The sequence below is a fragment of the Crinia signifera genome, chromosome 3 (assembly GCF_055691185.1).
Source record: "Crinia signifera chromosome 3, ASM5569118v1, whole genome shotgun sequence".
Taxonomy (NCBI): Eukaryota; Metazoa; Chordata; class Amphibia; order Anura; family Myobatrachidae; genus Crinia; species Crinia signifera.
In genome coordinates this window covers 281,435,639-281,453,286 of record NC_139219.1, presented here as the reverse complement: position 1 = coordinate 281,453,286, position 17,648 = coordinate 281,435,639, and the positions used below count along the sequence as shown (strand labels likewise).

Here is a 17,648-nt window from a genome sequence, read left to right as displayed (position 1 = left end):
TCCCCTCTGCTATACCCCCCTATGTCACATCCCCTCTGCTATACCCCCCTATGTCACATCCCCTCCGCTATACCCCCCATTATCACATCTCCTCCACTATACCCCCTATATCACATCCCCTCCACTATACCCCCCTATATCACCCCCCCTATATCACATCCCCTCCACTATACCCCCCTATATCACACACCCCTCCACTATACTATACCTATACCCGCTGTGTACTATGGTGCGGCAGCTACTGCTGACTGGCTGGCGAGAGGGAAGAACAACAAATAATATAACGTGTATTTACGTTTAGAGCCCAGACAGAGGAGCATAGTACCGGGGCCGACCATCTTGGAGGCACGTCACCTCCTTAAAGAAACCCGGTAAAAACCTCTGTGGAAACAAGTGGCAACAGCACTGGAGTGTTCCTTATCTTTGTCTAGAAAGACCATTGGATTACAAACATCATATCCAGGATCCTCCACAAAATTTGGGATAACTCCCTAAAGGACTGGCACACGTATTCCTATCAATTGGGTGACTATCGATGTTTTTGTCCATTTTTTTAAATCCCTTATCTATATATCTATATATCTATATATATTAATTAAAACTGTATCTATTATTCACACATGACCATTTTGTTGAATTTATGTTTTAAATGTCTTTTTAGGAATATTAGCGCAATCGACCACCTTTCTTTCTCTGTTTCATTAATACCCCTTTTCCATCTACAAGCCGGGTCGAACCCATGCTTTTGTACTCGGGTCCAACCTGGGTGTGACTCGGCTTGTAAACTCATTCACACTAGAGTCTCCACAGCATAATGCCGGGCGGATTACATCATTGGGAGGTGGGGTTGGGGTCAGGACTCAGGAGCAGGACCGCCCGGCGCCCTGTATCGGACGGACTACAGTGAGTCCAGTCTGTCAGCCAGCTTTGGAGATTATGGGGAAAATTGCTAAAACTGCTGGGATGTGTAGTTCCACTGTTACAGTGGAACTACAGGTCCCAGCATGCCCTGTCACAGTTTTAGAAATCCATTATCTAAAATCTGTGGCAGGGCATGCTGGGACGTGTAGATTTTGTTGTATGTAGGGGGGCCCCAAGCTGACCTTTCGCACCAGGGCCCATGAACCCTTAGCTACGCCCCTGATGGCTGATAATGCTTGGGACGGAACAATTTAATGGTGCCTACTGTACACGGGCCGATGTGGCAGCTGCCGATATTAATTTGATATTGGCGACCTCCAGGACACGGCGGGGTGCTGACATCAGCTCGCAGGATAGGAGGAATGACGCGTTGCGGGGCACCATGCTGCATTGAGCAGCATTGCCCTAGTTCCGAGACTGTAGAAATAGACTGTTCTGCACAGTCTATTTCTACTTTGATTAGATGATGGGTTTAAGGAAGTGAGAACGTATATGGTCATGTAGAGATCGATTTTCTGGAACCACTGAGAGATAGAGGGCTGGGTAGCGGATCTCCAGAGGCAAGTGATAACTGTTCTCTCTGCATTCATGAGATGGTGAAGTTGGGATTTCTAAAATAGCGAGATAGGCATGTCCTTTAAATCAAGAAGCCAAAACTCAGGCGTGTCTGGGATACGGAGAACAGGCATTTATTTTCTGAGATCTCTTAGACCTGCTGCTAAAAGTATCTCAGCATCGGACACAGCCACCAAATATAGAGTGGGGGTGCCAATTAATTGTATTGGAAGCATGATATCCCAGATTAAGGGGTTATTCTGACCTGATCGCTGGGCTGCAAACTTGCAGGCCGGGTGATAATCAAATGACTGTGCAAGAGTGCAGCTCACAGTATGCATGCGTGTGGCCATCCAGCGATAACATTTTAGATGCTGGCCATTCACAAGGGCTTGACAGGTGCAAGCACCCAAGTGTGCAGGTGGGGGGAGTAGGGGCGGTGGGCCGGGCCATTTGCATATGTGAACGCCCAGCGTTTCATGGGCGTTCCCATGGAAATGATGCGGGGGGGGGGGGGCAGCTGACATCACAAAATGTCAGCTGCCTGCTCACTTCCTCCCAAGTGCCCACGCATATGTAAGTGACTTGAGAGTCACCTTTCTATGCGTGCACCTTCGCCATAATTCGATGGTCACCAACCATCGAATGATGTGGATGGATCCCACTAGGCTGCGAATGGATGTTACAGTGTAACATCTATTCGTAGACCCTTTGAGGGAATCGTCCTTGCGAATGAGTGCTGGCAAGGCCACCATTCGCAAGGCGGGGTTTGGTGGACTCGCAAGGCTGCGAATTTGCAGCCTTGTGAATCAACCAGAATAACCCCCTAAGTCTTCCTAACGAATACATTTTCCCCCCAAATACATTTTCCTGTTAATGCTAATACGCTAAAAATTTAATTTCCCCATTATATATTTGTATCTCCCATTACACTGAACAATACAGATTATTGATGGGCATACTGTATATTTTAAACCTTAGAGAGTGCTAAAGTGGAGAGGGATAAAGTACCAACCAATCAGCTTTTAAAGCTGGGTACACATCGGACTATGTGTACCCTGCCCGAAATCACTGCCAACAGGACCCGGCATGTGGCAAGTGCATGCACACATGCCAATGCCAGGTCCAACTGGGGGGAGCCATGTAGCGTTCTGCAGCATGTCATCACTAGGGACTTCCTTATCGGCCCTGCAGAATTGCTGACGGGGATGTCACAGGTGACCTGTGGGAGTGCTCATGGTGATGTACCAGATACTGTATGTAGCTCCGATCCATGTGATTGGGCCATATATCATATAATAGTCTGTACCCAGCTGTACTGTCAGGTTACAGGAGCTGATTGCTCGTTACTTTATCTCTCTCAAGGTTATCAGTCTCTAAAGCTTATTACATCTATCCGTGAGTGTTTTAATCATTAGACAATGCAGCAACTGTACATTACTACATAAATATTAGATTTGTATGTACAGTATGTATGATACAATCACGAAGACAATTTCCAGGAAAGATGGTGTTCGTTAGGCACCTTTTTATTGCTCATAAATATAGGTAGGTTATTTATCTTTTTACAGCAAACAGGTGTTACTGTTACAATGCCGTCACTAATACTGGAGGCAGTCTGATGCTCACAGCACAGTAACTGTGGTACAAACGGATATATTCACACCAAGCAATCTTTCCTTGTAAGCATTGAACCTTCGGGATTATATGGCTTCTGTATGTACAGCTATGCTGGAGACAGGTAGAACAACCTTCTAATGGTCATGGTCAGGGCTAGTGTATCCCAGAGTATCTTCAATAGGGTAGTGAGCAAAGAAAGTACGAGCTAGATCATGGATTCTGTCATATGCTCCCATTGTGCGGAAATGCTCCACATACTGCCAGAAGTCCGAGGTAGAAAAGGGCCAGTATGGGTGAGCCGGGGCTTCCAAGTAGGGGTCTGAAATAAAGCATTAGTGTCAGTAGATAAGGTACACATCTAGTACAGCATGCCCGTATTCAGCCTATTGCTGTTCAGTTTATTGACTAAAAAATGTGACTCTCAATAATGCAGATATCCTGACGGCTGGAAAAAACAATATGTGACAGTGCTAAAACATTGGTATTCAATTAAAACAATGAAATAATAAAAAATGATGTCTAAAACAAATGTATAATAAACTGTAATATCAATAAAAACTCATAGAGGACTGATCAATTGAAAAACAGTAGTAATATGCTTGTTGGTAAAGTATATTCATCCATTGGTTCCACACGTATATGTGCTTGTAACTGAAGAATATGCAATTGGTTCCACACGTATGTGCTTGTAACTGAAGAATATGCAATTGGTTCCACACGTATGTGTTTGTAATTGAAAAATATGCAATTGGTTCCGTATGTGCTTGTAACTGAAGAATATGCAATTGGTTCCACACATATGTGCTTGTAACTGAAGAATATGCAATTGGTTCCACACGTATGTGCTTGTAACTGAAGAATATGCAATTGGTTCCACACGTATGTGCTTGGAATTGGAGATGGTGCAATAAAATCTGTTCCTATGTGCCCAAATGTACGCTTTGATGTATTTACACAGATGCCGCCAACAACCTAGTCCGCAATGAGGTGGCATACACCTATTTTTAACGATTGTCCATGGCAAGGTGATGGCAAAAATGGACTGAAAAAGCTTGGATTATCCAGGAAGAGGACATGCTACCTTGGTACTGGCAGTCTTTAGGGCTGGTCCGGTTCCAATGGTTAAGATGGTACAATTAGCACAAGCGTGGTGGGTGGATCCAGTAAGGGTGTATCTGAATTGTAAATACATCAAGGCGTAAATGTTGGGCACATAGAAATGGATTCCATTGCAACATCTCCAATTCCAAGCACATACAGTATGTGTGGAATCAATTGCATATTCTTCAGTTACAAGCACATACGTGTGGAACCAATTGCATATTCCTCAGTTACAAGCATATACATGTGGAACCAATGGATAAATATACTTTGCCAACATGCATATTACTGCTGTTTTTCAATTGATCAGTCCTCTATGAGTTTTTATTGATATTACAGTTTATTATACATTTATTTTATATAAAAAAAAAATAATGAAATTGTTTTTAATTGAATACCGGTGTTTTAGCTTGGTCATATATTGTTTTTTTTTTCCTGTATATCTTTTGACTGGGGAATTTTACTACCCCCAGTACACTGTAACAGCAGCTTCTTGGCATACCAGCTCACTACAGAGCACCCTCTTTATATCGCTTGATATAAATACCCTATTGGCTGGCAGACATTGGGCCAGATGCACCACGCTTCAAAAAGTGATAAAGTGGAGCGTGATAAACAGCCATGTTACAGGCTGGGTTTGAAAAAAGACAGGAGCTGATTTGCTGGTTGTTCACTCTCCACTATATCACTATAATACATACTACAATTATTCATACATACTCTCCTATGGATTCCAACGTAGGCCCGTCCTCTTCTCCAGTAGACTCCAAAGGGTTAACTGCATAAGAAAATTATACTTACCAAGGCCTCCTGCATAAATCTCGCTCTCTTCGATTCGTAGTAGGCATCCACAGGGATAAAACAACAAAGCGCATCATTCCGCCCATCGTACAGGAGCATCCGTGTTTGTTTACACTTGCAGCTCTTCACCCGAACTGAGGGATTGGCCTTCCCCAGCCAAAGAGCAGCAGCCACCAGGGGAGCTCCACTGCTGATTGGCTTGAGGAAGGCCAATCCCCCAGTTTGTGGGAGGAGCCGCAAGTGTAAACAAACACTTACGACTGCTCCAGTACGATGGTCCAGGTGATGCACTTTGATGTTTTAACCCTGTGGATGCTACTACGGATCGAAGAGGAGGCAATCTATGCCAGAGGCCTTAGTAAGTATAATTTCCTTCTGCAGGTAACCCTTTGGAGTCTACTGGAGAAGAGGAAGGGCCTACGTTGGAGTCCATAGGTGAGTATGTATGAATGATTGTAGTATGTATTAAAGTTTTATTTCTCCTACAGTGGGCCATGGGGGAGAGATTCAGGTCTGTGAGAGCCAGAAATCTTGCTGGTTGGTAGGTGTCCAAATATTTATTTTTCACAAGAATATACAAATAAATTGTTTCCAAATCATACAATGTGATTTCCTGTTTTTTTTCCCCACATTCGGTCTCTCACAGTTGAAGTGTACCTATGATGGAAATTACAGACCTCTCTCACCTTTTTTTAAGTGGGTCAACTTGCACAATCGGTGGCTGTCCAAATTTTTTTTTTTGCCCCACTGTATTTGTCTGCGTTTTATTGCACTATTGGTTTTGTTGTAGTACTACAAGTACAGTGGGCCCGTTAATGTGGTTTTCCAAGTCCCTGCATGCGAGGCAGGTTTGTTGGGAATTGTAGACTTCTATGTCAAAACACAATAGTTTCTTTCATCTGTTTTTACATAAAACATCAGCCTCGTGCCCACCGCCACGGGGCACTGGGGACAGCCCCGGGCTGATCAGTCAGGAAGTATAATGCTTTGGCAGGGGGAACTTGTATAAAAAGTATCCCCTGGCTGTGGCATTACCCTGCTGGCTATTTGGGCCCAGTGCTGGTTGTCAAAATACGGGGTAACCCTATTGATTTTGTCCGTCAAATTTTGGGAACCAGGGCTGGCCCATGAGCCTGGTGCTGGTTTTAGAAATACTGGGGACTCCCAACTTGTTTGGCCCCTGAATTTCTAAAATCAGGACCGGCTCTTTGAGTCATGCTGGTTATAGTCATGGGGGGGACCCCACGCTTTTTTTTTAAATTATTTATTCTATTTTTTTAGATAGGGCAGCATTGCACAGATCTGAATTATCTGTGCGATGCTGCTGCTTCGTACGTATTTGATGGCCGTCAATACAGCCGCCAAATACGTATACAAATGAATATGAATACGAACGGGTACGACATCGGAAAATACAAATGAGGAGCTTTACAATAGCTTTGTAAATTTGTCGTATTCTCCATTCGTATTTTTTGGGTCGTATACGGCCAATCCCGTTCCTACCCATTCATATGGGGATCAGCCGTATATGACCGGCTTAGTAAATTTACCCTGTCTATCTAATAATCCATACCGATCCTTGGTGCTAAAGACCAGTCTGAAGTCTCTTGTCAATGACCTGCGTAAAAACTTTCCAATTATCGGGCAAAAATTTTGCTCTACATCTTATTGAGGGCCAGATGCACTAAGTTTCAAAAAGTGATACAATGGAGAGTGATAAACAGCCAGCCAATCAGCTCCTACCTGCCATGTCGCATACTGTGTTCAAAAAATGTCAGGCAGGAGCTGATTGGTTGGTTGTTTATCACTCTCCATTTTATCACTTTTGAAGCTTCGTGCATCTGGCCCAGAGTCTTGTCACTGCTTTTTAGATATACTATTAACTTATAGCTCATTATTCAGCAATTGTGCCAAAATATATCCCTGCAATGCCTCTTAGCTCCAACTCACCATGACCGTGTGGCTATATATACTTTAAGATTTATTTCTGTGCTAGGATTCATATTGGTTTGCTTCAATATACAAGTTTTATTAAGCCTAGTTTTAGGTGTGCATAGGTTGTGGTTAGACTGACCTCTACATTTGCTATACCAAACTGTTATTGAAAACATTTCTAAAGTAAATAAAAACTGTCATTACCGTCCTCCTCGTGCACCGGTCTGGCATCTGGAATAAACAAGGAAATGTTACATGAGAGAAGCCAGAACTGGACAGTGGAGACTTTCATAGCAAAACGTATGAGCAGAATTCTAATGACAGCAGGAATTCCTTTCCGCACAGGACTAATGTGCACCATACAATAGGGCCCTGTCTCTTCTGACTGCGTGGCTTTCACCCACCGCACAGGAGCAGACCTGTCAGACTGCCCAGACTGCTCCCTTCCACTGATTGGGGCAAATGCAGGAATTCCTCCACTGACCCCCACAGAAGTTTAATAAACGGAATGTTGATACACAGACACTGCAAAATAATCCATGGATTTATCCCAGTGTTTTATATCGAGCAGCTTCTTCATTAAATAAAGGAATATGGGGGTTTGAGGGTGGGATTGGCAGTTTGGCTTCTTTATTATTATTATTAATTATTTTGTTTTTTAAATATTAAATTTTCTTATTATTCTATTTAGTCCTCCTGAAAATGAGCTGAACTTGGGGTCTGATCCATGAAGTTCGGGCTGCTACAATAATCTCTATCACACATCAAACTAAATTGTCCCACTGTCAGCCTAGGGTTCAAATTTAAATAGGAAACAAAAGGTTTTACATTTTAAAAAATCGTAAATTGTGTATTACCCAAATTATAAATCAGTGTCATCATTCCTATGTTGGTAAATGTTGTGGTTACTTGGAGTAAATTGAATAATGCTTTAACCTTGGTGCTTATACTTTAGGTCTGATTCTAGTAGGACTAGGGATGGGTTTTTAAAACAACCATGCGCTGCTAGGTGGATTTATATCTGGTACAAACAAGAAATTATTATTTTTATGTATATATATGTATTTCTAAAATTAATATCTGTATAAGCATATGCCATTTTTATCTTTCTCTTTTTTATTTACATAAAAATTTATATACTGTGGTGTGTCCAGTGTTTTTTCTGTCAAGTGGTATGTACCAGTTATAAATCCACCTAGCAGCGCATGGTTGTTTTAAAAACCCATCCCTAGTTCTGCACCTTTCTATAAGTTACTGTCAACTCATATAAAACACTTGCAGCAGCAGTGGACATATTAATTTATTGTCTATACATATAATTATTTACCACCAACAGCGCCAGAAAAGTGCAATCTGTGAGAAGCTTTTTCACACATTGCACACCTTGTTCTGATTCTAGTAGGGTGTAAAATAATTGGGCAGTACGGATGGTGTAATAGTTAGCATTACTGCCTCACAGCGCTGAGGTCACGGGTTTCATTCCCACCATGCCCTATCTGTGCAGAGTTTGTATATTCTCCCCATGCTTACGTGAGTTTACTCCGGGTACTCCGGTTTCCTCCCACAATCCAAAAATATTCTGGTAGGTTGATTGGCTTCAAACAAAATAAACCCTAGAATGAATGTGTGTGCATGTATGTGTGGTAGGGAATATAGATTGTAAGCTCCACTGGGGCAGGGACTGATGTGACTGTTCAAATATTCTCTGTAAAGCGCTGCGGAATATGTGTGCGCTATATAAATAACTGGTAATAAATAAATACATATCTGGGTACAGTGACATTAGAAGACAGCCTGACATCATTTATGTGCCAGAAGCAAGCAAATAATCTATAGTTTTATCATTTAATGGAGACATACAAGTAGTACAGGCTTCTACAGGGGGACTGGATGGACGAGACGGAGACAGGGAGGGGTGGAGACTGGGTACATTTAATATGTACAAGTTATTCAGCGCTTAGTCTGGCTGTCTTGTGCGTGCTGAACAAACCATCTACTCACATTAGTAGTAAATGAAAAGCAAAGGAATATCTAGATGGACTTACCAAGGAATGTTCCCAGGAGAATACAGGAAAAATATAATCCAATAAGAAGTAGCTTCATTGTTCTTTCTTGTGCTGCTAGTAATTCTAGTTTCTAATTATAGCACACAATTGGTTAAATACTAATAACAAATCACACTAACATTGTCAAAATAAAAGCTGCAAATGTACTAAGCATGCAAACTTTATAGCTGTAGTTTATTCTTGTATATATGAAATATATAAAGCGTGAGAAACCATTATATATATATACAATATTATGTACTAATAGACTTTCCTGACAAGATATAGATGTATAGAAAACACCACAGTGATGATGTTATACAATAAACTATGCAGAACCGTCCATTATACATATTCAAAATATAGGGGCTGTTATCAATAGAAGCGTTTCAGTAGAAGTTGCTGTAAGTTGCTTAGTGCAGTGTAAATGGACATTACCTGCTGTCTTGTAGTCTGGCAGTGTAGTCTGTAGGTGCCTGGCACGTTTTACCTCAGATTATGTGCCTTCCCTCAGATTATGTGCTCCTTACCAAGCTCTCTCCCAGCCTCCGCTGTATAAACAGGGGGCTGCTTAAGAAAACCTCAGTCAGTTTCATTTTTTCTGCTTGGAAATGTAACCAAACAGCGATTATGCTGTCCCTGCCTACAGGGAATTTGCTGAGACCACCAATCACAGATCTCTTAAAGCGGAGCTACAGTATTCCAATGTATAGAGATACAATTTAACAAAATATGTATTTGAATTACTTATGAACCGAGTAGTTTGTGACATTTGTCTAATAGACCACTGAGGTGTCAATAAAGCAACAAATGTGTGAATTTTTTAAAATATAACATCATATATGAAGGAAGAGGAGAGGAGGAGGAATGCTCATATGAGAATGGTGTTAGCTGTGAGTGGCAAGCCTGGGTAATTTTCTGTGGGCACCAGGGATCAGCCATTACACCTACTGTATAGGATATACATTTCCTTACTTGCTGTGGAAGCAGCAGTACTACTCCTTTGGACAATTGTCTTTTCTATTGAACGCTCTTCACCTGAGAAGCCTGATGGAGAGCGCACAAACTCAATACAGTTCTATTCTTGCAAGGTTTGGTCTCTCCAAAAAAATGCATGCAATGTGTATTTTAGTTTTGTTTAGTTAAAAAATATACAAGTGGAAGGCCCAGAGGCGTAACTCTGGGAGACAATGGAGTCATCTGCCTCCAGGCTCCTGCTCCCAAGGGGGCACCTCTCCTCCCCTGCCAGTTTGAATCAGTTAAATTAAATCTGTTGATATCGCTTCTGTGGCTGACTCCCCATCATGTTTGCAAGTGTCACACTAAGGCCCTTATTCAGATCTGATCGCATTACAAATTTGTTTGTAAAATGGGCAAAACCATATGCACTGCAGGTGGGGCAGATGTAGCATGTGCAGAGAGAGTTAAATTTAGGTGGGGTGTGTTGAAACTGAAATCTAAATTGCAGTGTAAAAATAATGCAGCCAGTATTTACCCTGCACAGAAACAAAATAACTCACACAAATCTAACTCTCTCTGCACATGTTACGTCTGCCCCACCTGCAGTGCACATGGTTTTGCCCGTTTTCCAAACAAATTTGTACTGTGATCAGATCTGAATAAAGGCCTGTATAAGAACCCATGACCTGTCTTACTGGAGACAGACACCTTACTGGTTGAGCTATCTGGGGGGGCACTTATATGTATCTTGCCTCCAGGCAACTGGAACGAACTTACGCCACTTGGAAGGGCCCTATAAACTAGGGGTGTGCAATAAGTTTCCGGATGAAAAGTGCACAGAGCATACACAATCTGGCTGTCTGGTTGTAAACTGTAATCTCTGAAATGGCAAGGCACAGAATTGTATATAAGGATTAGGCAGGAAAAGCCGGCGGTCGGGATTCCGGCGTCGGGATTTTGAACGCCGAAATCCCGACAAGGGGGGGACGTGGATCGCACCCCCTTGCGGGCTCGCTGCGCTCACCACGGAGCGGGCCCGGTGCCTCGCTACGCTCGGCACACTAATTTATTCTCCCTCCGAGGGTGTCGTGGACACCCACGGGGGGAGAAAGTGTCGGGATTTTGGCGTTCGGGATTCCGGCGTCGGGATTTTGAACGCCGGGATCCCGACCGCCGGGATTTAAACTGCATCCCGTATATAAGCAGCACTGCACACCAAAGAAGTCAGCTTGTTCGCTTCCTTCCAGAGGCATCACTAGGGCTGGTGTCACCGGGTGTGGTAATTCATGGTGTCACACACACACACAGTCCCGGACTTTAATATGGACTTAAAACACCTGGGGCGAAATGTAATAGGGTGCGATTTTTTAGACTAAAAAAAAATCGCACCAAATCGCACCTTTAAAAATCGCGTTTTTTGCTGCGAATTCGCATATGTAATGAGATGCGAATTAGCGGCAAAAAATGCGATTTGCCGCGATTTCGGGCGATTTTTAGTCATGAAAATGTGCGCATTTTCAGTCATGAAAATGTGCGCATTTTCATAAATGCGATTTTGTGCAAAAAAAAAAAAGTTTATAAAAAAACGGCGTGGGGTCCCCCCTCCTAAGCATAACCAGCCCCGGGCTCATTGAGCCGGACCTGGTTCCAAAAATACGGGGGGACAAAAAGCATAGGGGTCCCCCGTATTTCTGAAACCAGCCCCGGACTCTTGGACCGGTCCTGGTTCCAAAAATACGGGGGACAAAAAATCTGGGGGTCCCCCGTATTTTGAAACCAGCACCGGGCTCCAACAGCCCACGGTGTCATGCCACAGCCGGGGGACACTTTTTATACAAGGTCCCCCGGCCAAAACATGAGAACCGTGGCTGGTCAGCCTTGGACGGGGTACCTGGAGGAGTGGGGACCCCCCCAATAAAGGGGTCCCCCCCCCCAGGCTTCACCCGTCCAGGGCTGAAGCCCGGGGCTGTCACCGGCGTCCGTGGCCAGTGGACGCCGGCCTGATAGGGTTAAATCGATCATACTTACATTGCTTTATACCGGAGAACTACAAGTGCCAGCAGACCTCCCCCGCATGCTGGGACTTGGAGAACCACAAGTCCCAGCATGCGGGGCATTAATGGGCCCGCTGGGACTTGTAGTCCACCTGTAAAAAGAATGTTTATAAAAAACACACACAGAGAGAAGTAAAAGTTTATTACACACACACACCTCACTTTTACACCAGCGTTACTTACCATTCCTGGATCCAGCGCTGGTCTGGCTGCTTTACAGCCGGCTCCCCCCGCACTGACAGGCAGCGGGGAGAACCGGCTTTCTCCGTTGCCTCTAACAGCTTCTGTAGCACTGTCCGAGTGCTACAGAGGCTGAGAGCGCGATTGGCTGAGCTATGCGTCTCCATGGAGACGCATAGCTCAGCCAATCAGGACTGAGCTATGCGTCTCCATGGAGATGTATCGGCCAATCGCGCTCTCAGCCTCTGTAGCGCTGGGACAGCGCTACAGAAGCTGTTAGAGGCAACGGAGAAAGCCGGTTCTCCCCGCTGCCTGTCAGTGCGGGGGGAGCCGGCTGTGAAGCAGCCAGACCAGCGCTGGATCCAGGAATGGTAAGTAACGCTGGTGTAAAAGTGAGGTGTGTGTGTGTAATAAACTTTTACTTCTCTCTGTGTGTGTTTTTTATAAACATTCTTTTTACAGGTGGACTACAAGTCCCAGCGGGCCCATTAATGCCCCGCATGCTGGGACTTGTGGTTCTCCAAGTCCCAGCATGCGGAGGAGGTCTGCTGGCACTTGTAGTTCTCCGGTATAAAGCAATGTAAGTATGATCGATTTAACCCTATCAGGCCGGCGTCCACTGGCCACGGACGCCGGTGACAGCCCCGGGCTTCAGCCCTGGACGGGTGAAGCCTGGGGGGGACCCCTTTATTGGGGGGGTCCCCACTCCTCCAGGTACCCCGTCCAAGGCTGACCAGCCACGGTGCTCATGTTTTGGCCGGGGGACCTTGTATAAAAAGTGTCCCCCGGCTGTGGCATGACACCGTGGGCTGTTGGAGCCCGGTGCTGGTTTCAAAATACGGGGGACCCCCAGATTTTTTGTCCCCCGTATTTTTGGAACCAGGACCGGTCCAAGAGTCCGGGGCTGGTTTCAGAAATACGGGGGAACCCCTATGCTTTTTGTCCCCCCGTATTTTTGGAACCAGGTCTGGCTCAATGAGCCCGGGGCTGGTTATGCTTAGGAGGGGGGACCCTACGCCGTTTTTTTTTTATAAAAACACTTTTACACATTTTTATTAACAGGACCATGCACAGATCTCAATGATCTGTGCATGGTTCTGTCAAATTCGCCTGTCAGAACCTGGTCTATTTTTTTTGCGATTTTTGGTAACATTTACCAAAAATCACACCCTATTACATTTGCGAGTTGTATACTTTATAATGGGAAAACATCTGGATGCGAATTGAAATGTGACTAAAAATCGCACTTCTAAAAGTGCGATTTCGCGGTAAAAAGTGCGATTTTTTTACCGCGATTTTCAACCTATTAAATGTGCGATTTTCGGAAAATGTGCGATTTCGGCCGTTTTTGACCCAAAATCGCACATGTCCAAAAATCACACCCTATTACATTTCGCCCCTGGGAGTGAAAAACGTCTACTCTTATCTTATTTTCAGAGAGTTTTGCTTTTTTTTTATCAGGATATCCTACTGGATTGCCCGATAAAAAGACCCGCTTTGGCAGAAAACACGCAGGTTCGGTGAAACGTCTGTGTCTTTTCAAAGCCGCAGCCATGTTTTCATTGGGGCAGGTAAAGCAAATCCTTTATGAGCCATGGCTTGTTCTGGCTTATTGGGGCTTAGTGCCGCTAAGACATATAATGCCCCCTGTAGTGCTGCTTACACACCTAATGCACCACTAGTGCGGCTTATACACCCAATGCTCACACTTGTGCAACTTACACACATAATGCCCCCACTAGTGTCACTAAACAGACAATGCCCCCTGTAGTGTCAATTACACACAATGCCCCCTGTAGTACCACTTATACGCAAATGCCATCTTTAGTGCCACTTAAACACATAATGCCGTGGCTGCCGATACACATGCTCTGATCACAATCCAGCCCCGTATTTGAAATGACTTCCGGAGGGGTGGGCAAAGCCTTCACTCATAGATGCACAGTAGCCATGGGGTCTGCAAGCATGGTGTCACTCCATTGAAGGGTGACACCCAGTTGACCCCCCCCCCCCCACACACACACACACACACACCCCTCTAGTGAAACCAATTCCTAATTCTTTCTTCACAAACTCGTTATGGAGCTCAACAGAGGCCAATGGAGATTCATGATCTTTTACGACTACAAGAGGGGTTGGTTACAGCAGGAGAGTTTTGACAGACTCTGAGCTGTTTTGGGGGAGGAAGCTTCATCACAAATGATTGTGTATGAGTGGTCGCCAGAATTTCGACATGGGAGAAGGTCCATGAAAGTCAAGAAATGTTGAGGGCAATCTGTGTCCACCATTACCAAGTACAAGGCTGCTGTCGTGCGGGACATAGTTGAGGTGGACACCACGGTGACCATGGCCCAGTTAGAGAAGATGTTACAGTTCTGTCCTCTTAGTTTAAGGCTGCATAGCATGCAAATTGCAGTATGCGAGTCATTGCATATTGGGAGTGTTCCTCCGCATTTCATACATAGAGCATTGAAAGCTGTCAGGTGCGACTGGACACTGACTGCCATGGCATAGTCATAGGCGTGCGCAGCACATTTTATTAGGGGATGCACCGTCAAAGGATTTTGTATAGCTCCACCTATTGGGTGTGTCTAACACCGCCAATCAGGCGTGTCTTCCATCATCTATTAGCACTCGCTACAATATAAAAAGTCTCTCAGCCACACCATAATCTCCTGCCTATTTCAGTTGTAATCTTCTCATTACTCTGTGTAACAGTACATGCAAATACAGTCATACACATATATGGATGACGCAGGTATGTAGTGATATGACAATGGTCTAGTTCAATTAACAATGCAAACACATATAATTGATTGATGGGCGCTTATTTAAATGGAATACAGTTCTAAAAAGTCTTTGGTTAAGGGTATTGCTGGTATTGTTAGCAGCAGAGGTGTTCAGAAGGGTGGGGCACAGCATTAGGGGGTGCCTGTGCACCCCTATATGGGCATAGTGTTACTGCAATGTGTACGCATTGCGGCAGCATAAGAAACAACAAACCAAGAGGGCAATTCTGTAGGTGTCTCATTGGGATCCATACACTTGACACTGCTTGAAAAGCTTGGCCTGAGCAAGGTTTCTGCCTGCTGGGGGCCCTGTCAGCTAGCTTGGGAACAGGAGGAGGCTTGGGTGACTTGATGCTATGACACACTGACCAGGTTTGATGGTGGTTGATCAAACCCTGTTTATGAGATCATCAGTGGCAGTGAATCCTAGATCTACAGTTTTGACCCCGAGATTAAACAGTCGACCCAGTGGACCCCAGTTTAGATGCGCAGCATGGTAAAGCAGATGGTGGATGTTTTTGTGGCTAAGACAGGTCATGCAGTTTACCATACTACTCCTGCAGCAGCGCAGTGTCACTGGGGACTGGTACGCCAACCAATGGCTGCTGCAAGCATTGGAAACCATTTCCAGTCGCCTTCCAAGAACTCGCACTCGTGGTGCACTTCTCCATTATGACAATGAACCTGCCCATACGTTCACGACATTGGTGGATTTTCTGGCTCATGCATGCATCCAGGAGCTTGGTCATCCTCCACACAGTCCAGACCTGGCTTCCTGCAACTTCATGCTCCCACAAATCAAGTGCAAGATTCGAGGGATTCCTTTAATACTGTACATGCACATTTCAAAGAATAAACTGACTAAATAGAACCAGTTCCTGGTTATTCTCTGGAAACAGTTATTCTTTCGTTCTTCAGCTCTGCTCCCTTTCCTGGTTATTCTCTGGATAAAGTTATTCTTTCATTCTTCAGCTCTGGTCCCGTTCCTGGTTATTCTCTGGATAAAGTTATTCTTTCATTCTTCAGCTCTGGTCCAGTTCCTGGTTATTCTCTTAATAAAGTTATTCTTTCATTCTTCAGCTCTGGTCCCGTTCCTTGTTATTCTCTGGATAAAGTTATTCTTTCATTCTTCAGCTCTGGTCCCGTTCCTGGTTATTCTCTGGATAAAGTTATTCTTTCATTATTCAGCTCTGGTCCAGTTCCTGGTTATTCTCTGGATAAAGTTATTCTTTCATTCTTCAGCTCTGGTCCAGTTCCTGGTTATTCTCTGGATAAAGTTATTCTTTCATTCTTCAGCTCTGGTCCCGTTCCTGGTTATTCTCTGGATAAAGTTATTTTTTCATTCTTCAGCTCTGGTCCCGTTCCTGGTTATTCTCTGGATACAGTTATTCTTTCGTTCTTCAGCTCTGGTCCAGTTCCTGGTTATTCTCTGGATACAGTTATTCTTTCGTTCTTCAACTCTAGTCCAGTTCCTGGTTATTAAAACACCCAAGAAAAGTAAATATTCTTGTGTGTACACTGAGGATCAAATAAAGATCATAAACTATAACTTTTATTAATATATATTAAAACCTAAAGAACTTCTTGGTGAAATTTAAAATGATAGACTGTGAAATAAGAAATGAAAATAATGTATTAAAATGAATAAGGCCACTACCTGTACAATGTCTCTGTGTATAAAGATAAGGGTTAATTTGCACCTATATGCGCAATCTGTTTTGTTATTGGTAACTGGTGTAGTTCATTTGTTATTGCTAGAACAATATTTATGTCTTGAGTGATTGAACCAAGGCCCTCATGCATCAGAACAAGACTGTACCCAAGTGTACAATCTCAAAGGGTTGTAGGACAGATTGTAAGTAGGTAAATTAGTTTAATTTATATAGCGCACTTTCTCCAATACGACTCAAGACGCAGATGCAATCAGTAATTTGACGGGTCCGCCACCTTCCCTTGCCACACCCTTCCCCCAAACTCCTCCGCCCGCCGCCGCCTACCCACTCACTCCTCCGCCTGATGACACCTTTCCAGGCACTCCACCACCTTGGAGGAGACTAATGTTAGAGCTCATATTTGACCTCTAGCATCTGACAGGGACAGCACTATGCACTCTGTGTAACAGGGCAGCGCTATGTGACACTGCAGTGCTGTGCTCCCTGTCAGATATGACCTTCAGCCAGTATAATTGATAGCCGTTAGAACTATTGCAACCATTTATAAAATAGGTATACAGTTCAGAACGAGTCTCCAATGGAGATTAAAGTGGTATATGTCCAATAATTTCATATCATCAGTGACAGCACTATAATGTCTGCTGTAACAGACAGCTAAGTATGGCATTCAGGTTCCCAAGTTCCAGTAAAATTAATTCCCTCTAGACTCAGATAAGGGATCTCACTCAATCAGTTAATTGAGACTCTGGCGGAGAAGTATATCCACTGGAGCCTCATGTGAGCACATCTGTATATTAGGGGTATAGCCACCGAAGCCTCTTATGTATGTAGCTGTATGTTAGCAGTGTGACTGCTGGGGATTTCTCTATACACTCCCGTAAGTCAGCAGTGTAACCACTGGATCCTCCAGAAAGTAAGTGTGCCCATATGTTAGCGGTATAGTCGGCCGGAGCCTCTTATATGTGCGTCTGTGCATTAGCACATGGGCTGGCTATTCATCATTGTCCATTGTAT

General features: G+C 44.1%; 1 protein-coding gene across 1 annotated transcript; it reads right to left on the bottom strand.

Annotated features, from left to right (window-relative positions):
• Positions 1 to 2,971: 2,971 nt before the first annotated feature.
• OTOS (otospiralin) lies at positions 2,972 to 9,598 on the bottom strand. Its single transcript, XM_083174776.1, has 4 exons — positions 9,417 to 9,598; positions 8,979 to 9,069; positions 7,138 to 7,164; positions 2,972 to 3,415 (listed from the first exon to the last, which is right to left on the bottom strand). The coding sequence occupies exons 2-4, from the start codon at positions 9,034 to 9,036 to the stop codon at positions 3,231 to 3,233; spliced, it is 270 nt and encodes an 89-aa protein (XP_083030902.1). The 5' UTR covers positions 9,037 to 9,069; positions 9,417 to 9,598; the 3' UTR covers positions 2,972 to 3,230.
• Positions 9,599 to 17,648: the final 8,050 nt, after the last annotated feature.